The 13,918-nt window shown below is 37.9% G+C and overlaps 1 protein-coding gene across 1 annotated transcript in view; it reads left to right on the forward strand.

Annotated features, from left to right (window-relative positions):
* Positions 1–12,238: 12,238 nt before the first annotated feature.
* The window catches only part of LOC121442191 (collagen alpha-1(III) chain), a 35,814-nt gene continuing 34,134 nt past the window's right edge, over positions 12,239–13,918 (forward strand). Inside the window, exon 1 of the mRNA XM_041643647.1 lies at positions 12,239–12,439. Coding sequence (XP_041499581.1) covers positions 12,355–12,439 — 85 coding nt within the window. The 5' untranslated portion in view covers positions 12,239–12,354. The remainder of the gene's footprint in view (positions 12,440–13,918) is intronic.

The following is a 13,918-nucleotide window of genomic DNA, read 5'->3' on the forward strand; positions in this document are numbered from 1 at the left end:
CTGCATTGTCAGTATGGAATCATTTTGTATGGTTTACAACACGGACAGGCCCTGAGGATAGGGAAGACCTCATTTTTCACTTTCTGAGTTTACTTGGCTACCACAAGCTGAACACTGACTGCAGTAAGACGTGGATTGTGCTAGCAGAATCTGAGACAATCAAAGCAGATTAGCAAACGTAAATGAAAGGAATGAGATTCTCTCCAGATCACTGATATTTGTTGTCTAATGTATATTCGCACACTTTTTGTCTCGCCCCAAAGAGTTATGAAACTATTAAATCCTGTGTACTACTACATTTTGTTTTTGTTACTTACTTTTATTTTTAGAACTGCAAGCAGAAATGAGGACACCTTTGGACCTATCCTATGGGATTTCTCCTTAAATGATTTAAGACATGAACAAAGACTGGAGTGACTGTATAAAATTTCCTTTAGTAGTTTTAGGACTTTCTTATTCCATGTATTTACTGGAAATAACAAAATAATGGTTTTGTATTAAAAATTAAGCCTATAAGAAAAACAGAAAAATGTCACATAAAAATACATACTAGAAAATAAAACTGAGCTAAATTTAAGTGTAAATATGTTCAAAATTATTTCACTAAAGGTTCATTTCAAGAGAACTACTGCCATGTTTAAAAATATTTATGGTGGCCACATTGAAAATAATGTATATGAACTGAAAGCGTGTATTCTGGAAGCAGATTTCAGAGGGCACTTGTACTCATGTATACGTAGCCATGTGCACACACACACATAATATGTAATTAAAAATAACAAAACTGAATATTAAATTATAGAAGCAATCTTCAATTTTATTTTTGTTGCTATTTTTTGTTTTGCTCTTTAAGACAGGGCTTATGCTCTACAATTCCTGGTTTTACCTAATTTTATGTGACAAACCCTTTTTATATACTAATAAAATCAAAACTATTTTGTAGCGTATCAAACAGGAATCCTTAGAGTGCCAAGATGGCTCAGCGAATAAAGGTGTTTGCTGAACAAATCAAGTACCTGGATCTGATTCCTGGATCCATTGGTGGAATGAGAAAATTGTTTCCTGAGGGTTGTTCTCGAACCTCCACATATATGTTATGGCATGTGTGTACTGACAGCCACACACAGGAATCACATACATACACATTCACAAATAAATAAACAAATAGACCTTCCCTGCGCACCCTATATGCTAGGTACCACATCGAGAGAAGGCTAATGCTGTAAGCGACAGTTTACTACTTATATTTCAAAGTACAGAACAATTTCTGAGACTATTTTAACTGTGGGAGACACTTTCTCTTCCTCTCTTATTCTAATTATTTGCTTTCATTTATCAAATTAAGATGTACAAGTCAAGTGTTTTTCTTATAAGTTTTCGAGAAAACCATTTCTCTTGAATAGTGTTCCAAAATAAACAGTTCAAATAAGATATGCTTTGGGAAAATGTTAATAAACTTGCCTCTGGCGAATGTTTTGAGTTTCCTTGTATTTCTTTCACTTGGCAATGATTTATTTTGTGTTTAAATAATGAAGAAAAATGGCCTAAGATTTTACAAGGGGATGCTATTATTATAGTGACAATTTTCTTATAAAACCTCTCTATATATTGAGGGTCAGGAGACCTTTCATTGAAACTTGTTATATAAGTTAGCCAGGAAAAGAGTGAATTAAAATAAAAAACTAACTTAAGGCATGAGTATTAACCAGAATCTGAACATCTGATCAGCCCTTAGCTCCACCTTCTTTGCCCCTCCAGCTGTTTGTTGGACAACAGAGAAAACAGTGACCACAAAAACCCTCGACCCATGGTGCTTGCAACCTTGGAAGCGCTACATCACAGCGACTGTGAGAAACCAAGTCAGAGGTCAGAGCAAAGGAACACAAGGAAGCTAAGCAGGAGACACAGGAATGTGGGTGGCCCATGTCTTGGCAGTGGTCTGTGTTTAAAATATCAAGATTCCTTTGCCTCAGACTCCTCTAAGTTCTATGCAGTTGGCTTTAAAAAAAAAAAAAAGCACAAAACGCGAGAACTGCTATGACAATTCTTTTTAGCCAAACAGAAGAAAAGTTAACTTCATCCCTGTACTGCTGGGGACAGTAACATAGAACCCAGCACAGTGGTGGGTGTGCCCGGCACCTGGGTGTTGGATGGGCGTCATTATTACTGTTGTTCCCTCTGTATCATGTGCAACCCTATCTTCTTAATAACTGCTAGGAAGAATGTGGCTAACTAGGGTGACCGCAGCTATTGATGATTTGGTGAGAATCCAAAATCCACAACCCCTAGGAATTTTCCTGGATCCTCTACTTGGAGAAACATAGCAAGCAACTTACAGCTCACTAAATCAGTGAGGTTGGCCTGGAAAACCATTTATGTAATTTCTCTGCTTTTGTTTTGGGGAATCTTCCAGAATAATTGTCTAGAGAATCAGATATAATTTGAGCAGTGTATGCTCGCGTGGCTTCAACAATGACCTTACTTTTCTTGTAATTGTGTACTAGCTAGTCACTTTTTCCAGCAGTGTGTCATGCTGTCCCAGATGACTGCCTGGCTGTACTTTGCTCTGGAGTTTGCTATAGCAAAAAAAAATAAATAAAAAATAAAAAAAGTAAAGATATAAAATTACCTCCTTTGATTTAGTGTTAATTTCAGTGAAATCTCTCCAGATGTATTCGTTCCTATTTCTTCCTCTCTATATCAAGAGTCTGCTGAAGGATCCATCAGGTTTTATCTTATTTTGAGGGAGAAAAATAATAATCCAGTTGATATCCTAAAATAATCTTACGTTAGTTGAATTTCTTCCTAGTAAGTCATCATAACAAAAAACTAACAAGCAATCTTTTGTTTCTCCTTCCCCATCTCACCATAGGAGGATGCTCTGCACATCACTTCAGGCCGAGAAACAGGACCCATTAGGGAAATCTCACCGAATCCTCATCAACCTGAGAACATATTTAATCCAACTGCTAACTTTTTGTTATTGACCTACCCTTAACAACCACACTCAAAGCATCATTTTGGTTGGGTTGTATTAGCTGGATACTTGGCAGTCATCAGCATTACACAGTCCTGTTGCTGAATGTAGGTCAACGTGCATGTCCCCTTAGATACTAACCTTCCCCCAACAAACAAAACTAAGGACAGGAACTCCTACACATGGGAGTCCTCCCTAGAAAACCTGACTTGCCTACATCCTTGGCATACTCAGCTAAACAGATTGACATTTCCACAGTTCTTTATGGGATTAAAGTCAAGAAATCAATTCACAAAAGAAAGCTATAAACGTGTGTGATGCATTGTAGATAGGATGTCCTTATTTGTGTGATAATAAGGTATTTCAGTACTTTGATTTGATAATTTGTGGGGCTTTTTGTTTGGTTTAGTTTTGTTTTGCCTCATAAAGTGTTAAACCAACAAATTTGGTCAAGAGTAATGAAGATAATTTGAACAAAGGATGTAAAACGTTTCCTTTGATACTATGTTCTCACAGTGTTTTTTGTATGCCCTATTTAACTTTTATTCTCAAAAACAGATTTTAAAATAGATACATTTTGTGTTTAATATTAACTTTGAAGTTAATAAAAATTTTGTGATTCCTTGGTAAAATATCTGCATTGTTTTCCTTTTTAAAATTGTGTCTTTTAAGTGGTCCTTTATTTGTGATCATTGTGAACACAAGTTTGACAACTTTCAATTTGTTTGTGAACAAGCCTCATATATATTTTTTTCTATTTTAGAAATAAATTAATAACGTCTGGAAGTTTTTAAAATATCCATTAAAAATCCAAGGACTTCCTATGCAATAACTCGTTTTCAGAGTTATTAAAATCCTGAGACTAGCTTATCGAAAAATTATGAGCACTCTAAAGGAAGGGCACAAGAAGGATACATTAACTGCAGAAGTGTTCTGCTTGATTAATGGCTGCAGGTCTTAGCCCCACGAGTTAATGTGTGTTTATTGGCTGTGTGCAACAAGTATCAAACGGAACAAGTATCAAAGGTTGTTGATGAAGGAAAAGGGCTAAACTTGAACTGCAGTAGCTTCAAGTCTTGGAAAATTTTTCAAAAGTCTGCAGTTTAAGACCAACTAAGAGTTATGGAAAAGGTGAATAAAAAAGGAGGAGAATGGTTCCAATATGGGAAATTTAGGTCTCATAGATTAGCTGACAGGAAGACAATATCAAAGGCATAGGAACTCATCAAGATAGAAGAGGTATGGTTGAAATACAGTTGTTAGACTTATTGAAGACTGCCCTGAATCTAGATAGAAGGTATACTGGGTATAAAATGGTATACAAGATCATTTAGCATCTTATTTTAGATGCTGTAAAAAAAAATGGAGAGTTACCCAGAGATAAGAGAATAAAGTAATATTCATCTATTCAGTATAGTCATCCATGATTACCACATTGAACTACCAAGATGGCATACCTCCCATTTCCATAATCAGATCACATGTCCACTGCTGTTCTCCTCTCTACATTCCCCTCCACTCTTCCCCAATGAACCTGTTTTCTGCTGTTACTCTAGGTTATGGGAAGGCTACATGCGAAGATTTAAAGCTAGGAGTCTCATGTGACAGAGAATATATGACATTTTTTTCTGATTTGGGGAATGGCACAAGGTGGGGTACTAATTAAAGGGAAGAAGGGAGATAAATACAAAAAAGAGAAGCAGGATGGCAAAACAACAGTGAGGATGTATGAAAAATATCACGAGGAACCACATTATTAAATATTTGCTTAAAATAAACTACAACACAGGTAAGTCTGCATACAAATATACATATACAGTTCATATGAAATTTCTCATATTTCCTGACAATGCTTCCTCCATGAGCCAAAGACTACCGAACAAAACCCCCAATACCAAATATGAGATGCCCTCTTCTGAGTCCTTGGTCACTGTTGTTCAGTAGACTCCAAGACACACAGGCTATTGCTATTGCTTTTTGGTTGTTTCTCTTAAGAGATGGAAGGTTAAGTCCCTATCACTATGCACTTCCAGCAAATGGCTGGAAGGCCCCTAAGCTAGGGCTGACCTAAGTGCCTCTCCATGAGCTTTCATAATCCCAGAAGATTCCATGTAAGATTCCAAGGGAGGGAAACTAGCCACAGTCCTACCCAGCTACCATGCTGATTAACTATAACAAAGACCAGGAGGAAATGATAACCTTCAGTGTACAGGCATGGCAAACATACATTGGTGGTTATCAACAGTTCTCTAATTAAACTTAAGACCCACTCAACAAAAGGGAAATCATGACTGGTACTGGAAACCTAACCAGTTACCTGTTGGGACTAATGAGCTCTTCCCTCCTAGAACCTTCTAATTGAAGTTACTAGAAGCTGTGCCTAGCTTAGGGGATCAGAGGATGGGATTTTCACCTGTTGGCCATTGACTGCACTGTATTTAAGCCTCCATGGTGCTATTAAAGAAGGGCTTTTGGTACCAGTGATTGAAGGTCTGTGTGTCAGTCTGTCTCTGCATGAGTATTCTCAATCTCCAGCCCCTTGTCTGAAGCTCGCAAACTGGGGTCTAGTGCATAGAGCACAGACCGGGGCCGCGGTGGGTGACAGTTACCCACATGGATCTTGGAGAAGGACCTACAAATACCACTTTAATAATAATCACAGGCACATAACTATAGATAGATATTTACATATAAGGTAGATATAGATAAATTGATAGACTAGACAGATGATAGATAGATAGATAGATAGATAGATAGATAGATAGATAGATAGGTATAACAAAAAATCAATTTAAAAAGAGATCATGAATTTGAAGGAGAATGGAGATGGGATATGATATGATATGATATGATATGATATGATATGATTTGATATGATATGATATGATGTGGGAGTCTTTGAAGGAGAAAAGGGAAGGGAAAATGATAAAAGTATATTAATCTCAAAGGGAAATATAAAATGTCACAAATTTTATTTGGAACTTTCTACATGGATTTGTTTGCTTTCACTAAATATTTTATTTGACTCAAGCACTTCAAGAAATGGATGCAATATCTTTCAAAAGGAGAGGTGATCATAATCTTGATGCTATAAATGTTTAAAAATATGTATACACCAACACTAATGTTTAATGTCCTACTACATCAATTAATTTCCTACATTTATCCCAACTTAACATATAATAGACTTTGCCTTCTCATGGTCATGAAGTTTAAAGGGGAACGGAACAGAAAATCTCAAAGATATATATGTGTGTGTACATATATGTGTATATATATGAATAAATATATACATTAAAAATATAAGTATGAATTTGAAGCAAAATTATCACCATGGGCATTGCCACAAGAAAGTGAGACTAGGTGGTCTCACTGAGATCTTTGGAATAAAATTTCCACTTAGACTTGTCTCTAGCCCCAAGAATCTAACGTTGACATCAATTCGTGTGCAGATAGAGTGCATCCTTAGACCAAAATTTAACACCCACTCACATATGTGTGAAGATGTTTACATATGCACAGCACTATACAGATAGTGTGTGTTAGCAAAACTAGTATGTAGTTGACACATACTAAACCCAGTTCCCATTTTAAACATTAGAATTCAGTTTTCGTCTTCATATGTCTTTTAGAAGATGGTTATTTGGCCTTCTCTTTATCTCCAGACACAATTGGCTGTGTTTGTAGAACTATGGCAGCTGTGTTGGAGACTGTTGAAAATTCCTGAGTATGACTCAGATGACAAATTATACTCAGTAGAGAATCTGGTGGGATTTTCAGAGTGGAGCTTTTCTTCTCAGAATGATAGAAATTTTGCATCATATTTCTCAACCTTTGTCTGTATTTAACATGTATAAAATAACCACACTGCTCAAGGACAGATTGTGCATCAGGAAAAGAGATGAACTTGAATTTTCTTTGAAATTTCAAATATAATTGCAACATTAAGGTGATAGCAAATAATGCCACCTTATAAGTGTAAGAGTATAAAGAATTCATTTCAGGTAGCATGCTTGTAGTACTACCATAATTTCATAATTAAACAGGTGAAACTCCACAGTTTTCCTATCAATGATTAGATGTCAGTTGAGTAAATGGTGATATCCACATAGGAGGAAATTATATTTTATCCACTTCTGTGAAGATAAATTAACACAGAAAAGATGAAGCACATCTCATGCATATTAAAGAAGTTTCCCTAGATTTTTAAAAATACTGTAAGACCATATACATGCATATTTAGTTATTGGATATAGTATAAATTGGCGGAGGAAGAAGTATTGTACCTATGGTATTCGTGTACAGAGCTTTCAAAATAATATAAAAATAAGAATTTACATCAGTACCTTATCCATTCTTAATCTTCTTCATAAATAGGGGAACCTTTGGGAAAATTTCTCTTATGAGTCATATAAAATGGATTTATTGAAAACATAAATGCCAGTGTAGTATACATTTAACCTTCTTACTTCTTAGGAAGAACTATGATTACTAACTGTGAATAACTAGTGAATGATTCCTTTATTCAAAACACAATAACCATGTATGTATTCTAAATTAAAAACAAAACAGAAAAACAAAAGTCCATGCACATACAAAGACACACATAATCTTTCACATTTCCCACGACTGTCATATAAAATTAAGAATAAATTACTGAGTGTTTAATTCACTTAAAATTGACTTAAGAGTATGTGAGTTGGCTTGGTGAGTAAAGGGACTTACCGTCAAGCCTGATGAACTGAGTTCTGGAACACACATGAGGTCTAGGAGAGAAACGAGTCCTACAAGATGTCCTCTTACATGTGCATGTAAACTACTGGATGCACACACACACACACAGACACACATCAGAGGCATAAAATTAAAATGAAATTTACCTAAATACAATTCTAACCTTTACCAAACATTAAGTGATAAGTTAAAATCAGAAATCAAATAGTGATCCCTTAAACAAACCTGACCACCTGCTCAGACTGTATTCCTTTCTCCCCATCTGTTTTAGAGCCCTCAAAGAGAAAACACAAAATTATGTGCCAAATTTGTATTCACTGGATTTCTACATTGCATAAAAATATAGCTGCCACAATCAGTGACTAATTCAAGTGGAAAACATTGTGAAAACTGGAAAGCGTGGTAGTCAATTCCAATTCCAGGGAGCAACTTGCAGACTTGCACAACCGATGTGAACTTTTCTTTTCAAACATGGGGTAAATTTCATCATAAAACAGAAAACTAGATATTTAGAACCTCAGCCAGAGCAGCGAATATTCAAAGAGTAGATCATCCTAGAGTTATTTACTATTTCCCAAGTATTCAAACAGTCGATCATCGTAGAGTTATTTAGTATCTCCCAACTATTTGAACAAAAGTCAAGAAGACATGAGACTGCTGGAGAAGTGAAAGTCCCAGAGACGTGACTACTAACATAGTTATATAGACACAAAGTAGAGGGGTAGATCACAGCAACTAAACTCTTGATTGTCACGTCCACAGTTACGATTCAACATCTCTCCAAACCATTTCTTCATCCTACAAATTTTATAATCAGGCATATTCAAGTCTTCCAGCTCTAAGACAATTTTCAAGAATAAGTCGACAATTAGTAGGTACACATTATTATTAATCAAATTCTTTTTCAATTCTCCACAGATAGTACTTCCCATGAACACTGAGTAGATAAGTCCATCTCCCTAGGAATAACAAAGGCTTACAACATACTTCACAGCTGTGTAAAAAAATACCCTTTCATTCCTGCCATTTTGTTGAAGATTCAGTGTGTTTTGTAAACAAGGCCACAGGTACATTTTAAAGGGCCATGCAGTGATTCAAAATATACAAACTGACCATAAAAATAATTATTAAATAAGACAGCATCATGAAGCTTAAAGGAAGAGGTGGGGCACAGGAGCTATTTGAGGGAAGAATGTTGGATAGAAGTGTTATAAATATAGTATGTATATGATGTAAGCATAGAAATAAATGCATGAGTAAAGTATTTTCCTCTTTTAAAAATGTCACAAATAAAACTTTAGACTAAGTAGGGAGAAGAAAGGAGGAAACAGAGAGTGATGGGTGTTGACTGAGCATCGTTCTGTTGACAGAGGTTTCTGTCCCACCAGGTCCTGCAATCATTCAGTACCAAAGAAACACACAGAGGTCTACATTAATTATTAGCTGCTTGGCCTAGTAGCTCAGGCTTCTTATTAACTCTTATAACTTAGATTAGCCCATAATTCCTGTCTGTGTTAGCCACTTGGCTTGGTACCTTTTTCAGCAAGCCAGTCACATCTTGCTTCCTCTGCGGCTGGATCACAACTGCAGACTGAAACTTTCCTGTTCCCACAATTCTCCTTGCCCTACCTCTACTTCCTGCCTGATTGCCCCAGCCTCTACTTCCTGCCTGGCACCTATACCTCCTGCCTGGCTACTGGTCAATCAGCGTTTATTAAACAAGTACAAGAAACAAACATTTACAGGGTAAAACCAGTGTCCCACAGCAGATGGGTGGAGGGAGAGAGACACGGCAGAAGAAAGAGCAGACTGTGTTTCAGGATGGAGACAGTTGATTTCTTTGTTTCGGTCCATTGTGGAGAGCCCTGCTGACATTCTGTGGCCTTCAGAGTTTGTCACAGCTGGGCTTACACAGCTTCCTCCCCCCCTCAGCTTTCCACTGACTTAGAAGATCTGAATTCTTGGAAGATAATTGGCCACACCCTTGCTTTGCCTCATCTTTCCAACCATTCTTGTCCAGAGACAGTTTAAGCACTGCTTTCGCTGGTGCAGGAATTTGTGTTTTTGTCATGTTTCCAGATGCAATAAAAAGAGCAAACTGGCTTTTTTAATATATATATACATCCTGTTAATATCAGTTAAGTCACAGAGGTATACAAAACAATTTGTGTGGTTAACGACAGTGCTGGGCTTGCATGATACAGTTTCCCAGGGCCTGCATTTAACCCGTTGTAACAACAGCTCAGATCCACTCCCATCTGGACACTCCACCAAGAAACACTGTCTCCTCCTAGGAAAGAGGAAACAGAAGGTCAGGAACGTAGAGCAAAGACTCGTCAGGCAGAACTTCCAAACACACTTAAAGTAGAAAAGAATGATGAACCAGACAACCTGGAAGCATTCTCCAAGTCTCTCCTAAAGACCTTAAAATAGAGCAGATCCTCAATCTGCAAAATAGCAGCCATCTCTCTGTCCTGAGTGTGCTGATCAGGAACTTTCCTTATGCACATAAGGCTGCTTTAGGAATTTTTTTTTTTTTTGATTTTTCGAGACAGGGTTTCTCCGTAGCTTTTGGTTCCTGTCCTGGAACTAGCTCTTGTAGACCAGGCTGGCCTCGAACTCATAGAGATCCGCCTGCCTCTACCTCCCGAGTGCTGGGATTAAAGGCGTGCGCCACCACCGCCCGGCTGCTTTAGGAATTTTAACACAAGCTTAAAATAGTATAGAAATTATACATAGTATGCCTGAAATTGGACATACAATATTTTAAAAGTAGCATTATTAATTTTTCACGTTGAAAAGTAATTACACTGAAACTTTTCAATACATATCAATTTTCAATACATATCAATGTTTATTAACCACTTTAAATAAGGAGACATGTGCCTATGTGTATTGTCTTGTTTTATGTACATGCCAAAGATTCCAGGAGAAAAACTCGTGTTTCGGAGTTGGTTTGGACCGAAGAGAACATTGAAGAAAAGGATGAAGACCGGATGACAGAAAGACACATGTGACTTTCCCCAGCTTCTTCACTATCACCCAGCAGCGCAGATGTTGGCAACAGTTACTTTCCCTGCCTCTTTCGGCAACCATTCTCCAATACGAAATCAGAAGATGCACAGTAAGTGGGTCTTGTCCTATTTCTTGTTTCCTGTCACCAAATGACATCACTTTCCCCCTTGAACATCTTAGTCTGGCCTCCCTCTGAGCAGGGATAGAAGGAGTCAGGCATAGAACTGTCCATGATTATAACAGGTACATAAAACCCAATTTAAAAATGAGTGTTATACATTATGGAAAAGAAAATGATAAAAAGAGTTTTAAGTGAGATGATTTCCCTAAGGAAGAAAGTCTTGAGCAGAAAGAACTTTCATAAAATGATATGAGAGGGCAAGCATCTCAAGGGTAGGTGCACAGACAGGGCACACATCCATGAAGTTAAGACTAAAGAAACCAATGTACATGATCTCAATGAGGAGGTCGACCTTGAAAGGCTCACAGTAGATTTTAAAGATAAATGAAGGGATAAATGACTGAAGGTAAGGTATCAAGATATTATTTGGTCATTAATGACATCATAACAAAGTTAACAAATGCCTTTTTCCTGCAGGAGCCTAGTGGTACTTAATCCTCAGATAGATCAAGAAAAGCCCTGCTGATACAGACTCAGAACAGAAACACAGAAAAGACGGAACCTAGATGGGTTTGCAGTAATCTTTATATTAATGGAGTTGAAATTGAAATTTCTTATATCCCAGGCACTGAACTTTCTCTCTTGTGGTTTCTTACAAAAACAAGACAGAAAAAGTTTTTATTTTTTCTTTAGTAACATCTGTTCTGGCTTCCCCACACAACATGTAAACTGGAAATCTTACAAGGAAACAGGCTTGCTAAAGAAATCAGGGAGACATGGAAACAGGGAAACAGTCACAGATAAGAATCTAAAGATCTGTTCGAACCAGGCTCAGAAACAGTTTCGTGACTCTCTGTGAAATCCAACATCCAGAACTCAGAGTGGGTGGGTGAGTGCAGGGGCAGACAGAAGTTTTTCCTTCAGTAACTTTCTTACAGTTCCCTCTTTAAATCGAGTTGGGGTGGCTTCTGGCAAAATCCCAACATCAAAGTCCTCTAGGAAGATAGGGTCCACCAAATAACCACACCCGACAATGGGAATCAAACACTTTTTCAAATTTGAGCTGCTTTTACTGTTTCCGAGAGAGATTTAAAAAGGCAAGGACAATTGTTCGAGAGAATCACAAAGCGCATTCCTGTGTGTGCCTGTCATGCAAATATGTATTTAAGACTAATGCGTGTTATAAACATATACATGGGCTGATGTATACAAACTCCAGATGGACCGCTTTCAAACTCCATGGGCTGTGTCCTCTATAAGAGAAAAAGAAATATTAATCACGGCTTTTACTGCTGAGGGGATGGGAGCTGTTCTCATATTTCAGAAAGGGGCTGGGAAGTGAGGGAAGCCAACCTTTTTCCTATTTAAGGCCAAAGCAGAGGAATCTCGGCGGCTGAGTTTTATGACGGGCCCGGTGCTGGAGGGCAGGGTACAACTCATGGTGCTACTTTGAGCTGCTTTTTCTTTTCTCCGCTTGCACAAAGAGTCTCATGTCTGATATTTAGACATGATGAGCTTTGTGCAAAGTGGGGCCTGGCTTCTCCTTGCCCTGCTCCATCCCACTTGCATTTGGGCACAACAGGGCAGTGTTGGTAAGTAGGTACTGATTTCAACAGGCTTTCTGCGTTAACTTTGTCTTAACTTCTTACCAAGCGTCACATAGGGAAAAGACATCAGCGTCCTCGGAATTTCCTGCCTAGCCTCTGACTGCGGATTGCTTCTCTAACCATAATTTTGCTTTTTATATTTGCTTATAAAAAGAGAGTGCGTATGTGTATTTGAAAATTCTCTAGTTGTTTAAGATAAAAATGGTCCTAACTTGCTTTGTTTCCATGTTCACCTTTTAAAAAAAAAAATGCCTTTCAGACACTCCCTTCCTCTTTTGTGAACATCTTGGAATGCTCCCAAGACATCTGGAATTTATTGGTCTCTTGTAATAATTTCATGTTCTCCTTTGTATGCTGTTCTCGTTGTAAGGATGGGATATTTAGCCTGATTTTTTTTTCCAGTAAAATAACGTATTAGAAAGCATCTGTTGTCAAGAGCCCAGAAGAAGATACTAGAAGACCAGCAGAACCCCTGTATGTATTTCTGTAAATGGCACAGTGGACTATCTCTGGACATTGCTGAAGCGAGCCCAGGCCACTGAAAATAATACCATTGTTCTTGTTCTTACTGCATTCTAAGAATGTGCGTAGTTGGTTAATCCATACTTGCTCAGAGTTTTGCCAAAGGCTCTTTTATGTCCCAAAGGCTCTGCTTAGCTGGGTTTTCACTCCTGGAGGGAAAGTGTTTTAAAAGGAGTGTTTTTGCCTTTTCTACAAACAAGGTAAAGATGAAAGCTTCGTTCAGAAAACGCATCCTTCATATATTCTTGGTGAGCAAATACAGTGATCTTTACTTTCCCGTGCCACAAATTAAAAGCAGTTGCCTTGTTATTTATTTAAATATTTTTACAAATGCCTCTGTTCCTCAATATCACAAAAAATTGGGGTACACACTTTCCTCAAACTAATTGTGCTTTTGTGAATCTTAACTATGTTAGCGATTTTTTATTTTTTACACATTATCAAACGGGCTTGTGTTTAAACCTTTACTTTTGGTAAATGCTTCATGAGTATTAGTTTTTCCATTGTTTGTAATATCAATATCTTTGCTCTCTTCGCAAATTATAAATTCAAGACTAGGTGGTAGGGGCGGGGGATACCCGATAACATTTATGCATATTCGATCCATGACTGCGACAGTAAAGGAACACCCAGATTTCTTGTTCATTAGTTGTCTCCTCCCCTTAACCCATCCCCAGCCCCCGCATCCCCCCTCCTTATCTCCCCGCCCCTTCTGTCTCCTAAAGAACTCCCCTCCCAGTTTTCCTCCCTTCCTCATCACCCCACCCCCATCCTGGGCTGTCCACCTCCCCTTCCCATTTCCTAATCCTTCCCTTCTCCTGCCACACCCCGTGCATCCCCCTTCAGCTTCCATCTCTGTTTTCATTCTCCCCTCTTCCCCCCTGATTGTTTCCCCCCTTCGGATGCTCAATTCTCCTTTAACTTTCTGTCTTCGCTTTCTCT

This window comes from Microtus oregoni, unplaced genomic scaffold (genome assembly GCF_018167655.1).
Source record: "Microtus oregoni isolate MIOR12 unplaced genomic scaffold, Mior012 000087F_ref0000451, whole genome shotgun sequence".
In the NCBI taxonomy this organism is placed as follows: Eukaryota; Metazoa; Chordata; class Mammalia; order Rodentia; family Cricetidae; genus Microtus; species Microtus oregoni.